Genomic DNA, 5,968 nt, shown 5'->3' on the forward strand with positions numbered 1-5,968 from the left:
TCCCCTGTTCCCCCTTCCCAAGCCCCCAGTCTCCACGGGCTACGCTCCTGGCGAAGAGCCGCTCCCACCGCTGCCGGTTCCCCGCGGCCCTGCCGGGGTCTGTCAGGCCTGTGGCATTTTTTTTGCTTCTCCCAGGATTCCCCTCCAGGCTGGGTTGGTGGCAGGGGGGGACAGGAGCCCGGAGGGGCTGTGGGGGACCCCCGGGGTGGGAAGGTGGGGGCTGCCACCCTGGGGAGGCTCCGACAGGTCTCTGCCTGGCTGGATGATGGAGTTGGAAAGGATGGAGAAGGAGGCAGGAAGAGGGAGGCACCCAAGCTTCGCCCTCTTTTTATCACTGTGAAGCTCCTAAGAGATGATTTTGGGGTAAAGCTGTTCACAAAAGTGGGGTTCCCCATCGCGGGGTGCTCCAGCTTGGGGTGCTTGGGCCCAGCCTGTATAAATACCGAGCAGCTGCAGCGGCAGCCGAAGGAAACCTTGGGACATGCCACAGAATGCCCAGGATTGAGCCCATCTATGCCTTCCCTGCTGGACTGAACATCAGCAGCCGCTTTTTGGACAATATGGTCCTTGATCCCAGCTCCTCGCACAGAGCAGAGCTGATGGAGCCGTGGTGAGCAGCGAGCAGCGTTTGCTCGGATGTTGCTCCAGCTCAGAGCAGCAGAGCAGAGCTTGGAGGGGGTTGGGGTGGATTAATACTTGTGTGCTCAGTGCAGGGTTTGGATAGACTCGTAAGTGTGGCTCCAAGCCATGCAATCAGCCCTTGGGAGCAACAAGAGGGTGGACTTTGGTGCCTGTTCCCGGAGCGGTGCTGCCTTCTGTGGAATGGGGCCAAGGGGCTGTGGGAATCACAGGGAGCACAGGCTTGTTCAAGCAGTTCCTTAAATTCTCTGCACTTTATAACCTCTCTCTCATTAGGGCTTTGGGGTGGGGTTTTTTTGTTGTTTTTGTTTTTGTTTTGTCTTGTTTTTTTTTTTAGGGGGGAATGGCTGAATTCTGTAGGATTTTGCATGGCACTGTCCTCCGAGAGCTTCCCAGTCATGCATTAAGCAGCGTGACTAACGCCTCTCTCATGTGGTTCTGTCTCTCTCACACTCTCCCCGTAGGGAGAATTGTGTGTGCGGAGGAATAGTTGTTTTGGGAGGGGTTTTTATTTTTAAGTGCTCTATGCTCTGCCAGCAGGTTGGAAAAAGGTGCCTGGCACTGGAGAAGAAAGTGTGGGATGGTCCTTAGATCCCATGGGAAAATAGCCCGATGCCTTGGACTGGTCCCTGGGAAGCCTCTGTCTCCTGCACAGACGTGCTTTTCCCCCGTGGTGGAGGCTTCCTCCTCCTCCTCACACCCAGCTCTGGGCTCTCACGTCTGTGCTGTGTCATTCGCATCCTTAGGTGCCAAGCAGGATTCCTTATCCGGGTGAACCTGGGGCCCCTCACGCCCACTGGCAGTCCCTTGCAGGGTGGTGGTCCCACTCGGATTCCCAGCCCCTTGCTTCCTCCAGCTTTCCTGCTTTGGAGGTTTCCTTCACCTGGAATGGGGTTTGGGTTCAGGCTCCAGCCCCTTTTTCAGAGCAGAAGGCGTGGGTGCTGGGCACCCTTGGGTGAGTCCCTCCCTCCTCCAGGCTGGCACGGAGCTCCTCGGGCCCTCCCTCCTGGCTCAGTCAGGGCCACGTGAAGCATTGCCCCATGCTGGGACTTTCACCTTTACCTGTGATCTTCCACCTCACGTCAAGGCTTAGTCAGGATGACGCTACGTCATTGGCAGTCGTGACCCAGCCTAGTGCAAACAGGCTTGTGCAAACAGCCCGGTGGTGGGTGCCTCCCCAGGCCGGGGCATCCTCCGGGTACACCTTCCCGGTGGCCAGGGCTACCTGGCTTCCCCTTGCCCCGTCCTCGCCACACAGCCATTTCTGCGGGGCAGCGGGATGTTGAAGCTCAGTGTGGATTTGGACACCCGTGAAGGCAGGTGGATGCGTGGTGGGGGTCTGGTGTGAGCACACACTTGTGTTGCGGGCAGACACATGAGTGTGACCCAGCTGGGGTGTGCACACACACACACGGTGCAAGTGCCTCCGCATGGGGTGACATCACACAGATGCACACCCGGTGGTGATAGGGCCATGTGCACGTGCTCCCCCCGTGCAGGCACACGTGTTGCTCGGTGCACACACACGTGCGCTTGGTGCAAAAAAATTCTCAGGCTCTCCCGGGGCAAGCACGGGTGTGCTCCTCGCCATGCCTGCACACATGTGGCACGCCTGCACATCTTGCTAGTGCACACGCCTGCACATCCTGCTAGTGCACACATGTGCATATGTACACTTCTTTCTACAGACACACAGGTGTGCTCTGGGCGGGTGCACACACACGCAAATGCTCATCGTGCACACACACACGCGCGTGTGTGGGTACATGCATTGCTGGGTTTTGCCTGTATCAAGGCAGGGGTGTGTTGTGTTTCTGCTCAGCTTCTTACCTCCTCCATCCTCAGCCCTGTGCAGGGATGGGAGAAGTCTTGTTTGCCTCTTCCCTTCCTCCTGGAGTGATACATCTCTGAGGTATCTACACACAGCTCTGGTCTGGACAGTTATGCACCTCAGCAAGATGGAAATACCTCTTCTCCCTATGAAGGGTGCTTGCAGGACAAGGGAGAAGAGTCAAGCAAGGCTTTAGGACCATAGTTTCATCGCTAGAGACAGAGATGTATTTTCACCTGTGGAGGGAGAGCTCCTTTCTTCTGTGCCACCAATGAAGCACTTGTCTGTGGGGAAGTGGAGGGGTGGAGGCACTGCGAGCTGCTGGCTTGCAGGAAGTACCAGGGTGGACAGTGCAGGATGTTCCACTTGTTGAGCATCTGCACGATGCTGGGATCTGCACCAGCAATTAGGCACTTGTTGTGTGGCATCACGGAGAGGAGATGGTGGAGCGTTGACCCATCCCATGGGCTGAGTGCAGACCATGGAGAGAGGGAGCAATGGGAGTGGCGAGAGAGGGTCACTACTGTGGGACCATGGCAGATGCTTATGGCTGTTGATTTTAGGGTGTCCAACCACTGGGCTTTTTGGGTGCTGGTGAGCTGGGCTGCACCCCTTCACACGTACATGGCTCAGCAGAAGCTGCGTGGGTGCCCCTGAACCCTGGAAGAGGAAGGTGCCTTCCCAGAACGGAAAGTGGGGGACCAAAGCACAGCACTAGGCAGAGGCTTGGTGACCGGGCATGTGGCTTGGCGCGGAAGGGGACGGTCGCTGTGGGGCTGGCCATGTGCCTGGCACTGCCTCTGCAGCATGTGCGTACTGGGAGGAGGATTCCAGTGGCTGATGCCTGCGGTGCAGTGTGTGCAGTGCGCGTCTCTGCAATGCAGGAGGGCAGCACTGCTGTCACTGTCACTGTCACTGCTGCGGGTGGGGTGGACACTGGCACTGGGTCGGCAGTGCAGGGGTGGGCACCCAGTGCATGCGTGCAGTGTCCCAGTCTGGAGTGGGAGGGAATGGGAAGGAACAGTGTGTCTGCAGTGAGGGAAGGGAACAGTATTTGCTGGAGCAGGGTGTGGAGTTGCCTAGTGACTGTGCAGCAGAGAGGAGATGCTGTGCCCACCAGCACAGTGTGCCAGGCTGTGCAGGGCTGCTGCTTCACAAGGGGCACAGGCTCTGCCCTGTGGGGTACGTCTGCAATGCGCTGCAGGGTGGGCCGTGAGTGCGTGTCCCTCCAACACAGGGCTGGGCAGTGCCCCTCTATCTGCGAGGGGTGCAGGTGGGTGGCAGTGCTCCGCATGCAGTGTGGGATGGGTGATGCATGGGGCTCCTGCATCCCTGCAGTGCCAGATGGGTGCTGCCTTCGTATCTCACAGTGCGAGGCTGGCAGTGCTGCTGTGTTGGCAGTGCAGGGTGGGCAGTGCTGCTCTGCCCCTGCCATGGCAGTGCCCTGTGTCCCTGCAGTGCCTGATGGATGGTATCCCTGCAGTGGATACAGTGCCCTGACTCCTGGCAGAGATGGATGGGAAGTAGCTCTGTATCCTGGCAGTGCCCCATGTCCCTGCAATGCCAGATGGATGGTATCCCTTCAGTGGATGCAGTGCCCTGCATCCCTGCAGTGCCAGATGGGTGGCAGCCCTGCATCCCTGCAGTGCCCCATGTCCCTGCAGTGATGGATGGGTGGTATCTCTGGAATGGATGCAGTGCCCTGACTCCTGGAAGTGATGGATGGGAGGTAGCTCTGTATCCTGGCAGTGCCCCGTGTCCCTGCCGTGCCGGAGGGGTGGCAGCCTCGCATCCCTGCAGAGCAGACAGAGCCCCTGCCCTCCTTTCAGTGCTGCTGTCTCTGCAGGGCTGGCAGATGCATGCAGTGCCTCTGTTTCCCTGCCGTGCGTGGCGGGTGGTGGCCCTGCAGTGTGTGGCACACAATGTTCCTGTGTTCCTGTGGTGAGAAGCTCTCTCTGAGCCTGGCTGGCTCCCATCGGGTTGCTGGCAGCAGGCTGCGTGCAGTCCGCCCTGTCAGTGTGCCTCGTTGGGTGTAATTACAGTTTGGGTGGTGAGGAAGAGGGTGGACAGTGGCAGGAGTGGCTTTCTGCAAGTGACAGGAAGCTGGGGCTGAGGTTCCAATGACTGGGTTGCTCACTCCAGCAGGGCGTTGCAAGAAGCTGGGATGGGTCCTCCTGGGAATGTGCTTGTGGAGAGTGCCAGGAGACCATGGCTGGGGCCAGCTCTGCCAGGAGATCCCCTGAAGCCCCTTCCCCTTGGGGGGCAGCTTTGGGACCACGTGCAGTCCCACATGGCATAGGGGGTTTGCCCAGAAGGATATGGCCAGGGAAGTGGGCTGGGGTGGAGCAGTCCCAGGGGCCTGGGTCTGCCTAACCTCCCGTGTCTGTGTCTCCTTGCAGCTCCCCTGCAGCGCAGGATGAAACCGCTGGCATCCTGCCTGGGCCTGTGGCTCCTCTTCCAGCTCCCTGCCCTGGTCTCTGGGACGCGTGTGGTCTACAAAGTGCAGGAGGAACAGCCCCCCAACACCCTCATAGGGAGCCTGGCCTCTGATTATGGCTTCCCAGACGTGGGGCACCTCTACAAGCTGGAAGTGGGGGCCCCATACCTACGTGTGGATGGCAAGACTGGGGACATCTACACCACAGAGACCTCCATCGACCGGGAGAGCTTGCGTGAGTGCCAGCACCTCCTGCCTGGAGAACCCTGCTTCCTGGAGTTTGAAGTGTCCATCACTGACCTGATCTTGAACAGCAGCCCACGCCTGCTTGAGGGGCAGATAGAGGTGCTCGATATCAATGACAACACCCCCAACTTTGCCTCACCTGTTCTCACCCTCTCCATTCCCGAAAACACCAACATCGGGACACTCTTCCCCATCCCCCTGGCCATGGACCGGGACTCAGGTCCCAATGGCGTTGCCTCCTATGAGCTGCTGGCTGGTCCAGAGGCACAGGAGCTCTTTGGGCTGCAGGTGGCAGAGGATCAGGATGAGAAGCAGCCACAGCTGATTGTCATGGGGAACCTGGACCGGGAGCAGTGGGACTCCTATGATCTGACCATCAAGGTGCAGGACGGAGGCAACCCACCGCGGGCGAGCAGTGCCCTGCTTCGCATCACCATCCTGGACATGAACGACAATGCACCCAAGTTCGAGAAGGCCCTGTACGAGGCGGAGCTCTCTGAAAACAGCCCTGTGGGGCACTCTGTCCTCCAGGTGAGTGCAGGGGCTTTCTTCTCCTTCCCCAGTTCCCCTCCTGCCTGGCTGCAGCTGGGACAACTCAGGGAGCATTTATATGGCCACTTGCTGTCACAGTTCCTTTTTACCAGGACAGGTAGTGATAGGACAAGGGGTGATGGCTTCAAACTGGAAGAGGGTAGGTTTATATTAGACGTTGTGAAGAAATTCTTTGCTGTGAGGGTGGTGAGACACTGGCCCAGGTTGCCTAGAGAAGCTGTGGCTGGTCCTCTCTGGGAGGGTTGAAGGGCCGGGTGGATGAG

At 58.8% G+C, this 5,968-nt stretch overlaps 1 protein-coding gene across 1 annotated transcript in view; it reads left to right on the forward strand.

Moving 5' to 3' along the window:
- Positions 1-491: 491 nt before the first annotated feature.
- The window catches only part of LOC104522210 (protocadherin-1), a 51,414-nt gene continuing 45,937 nt past the window's right edge, over positions 492-5,968 (forward strand). The window contains 5 exon segments of the mRNA XM_010164436.2: positions 492-610; positions 2,625-2,682; positions 2,685-2,735; positions 2,738-2,858; positions 4,867-5,684. Coding sequence (XP_010162738.2) covers positions 492-610; positions 2,625-2,682; positions 2,685-2,735; positions 2,738-2,858; positions 4,867-5,684 — 1,167 coding nt within the window.

Source organism: Antrostomus carolinensis, unplaced genomic scaffold, assembly GCF_000700745.2.
Source record: "Antrostomus carolinensis isolate BGI_N321 unplaced genomic scaffold, ASM70074v2 scaffold7223, whole genome shotgun sequence".
Taxonomy (NCBI): Eukaryota; Metazoa; Chordata; class Aves; order Caprimulgiformes; family Caprimulgidae; genus Antrostomus; species Antrostomus carolinensis.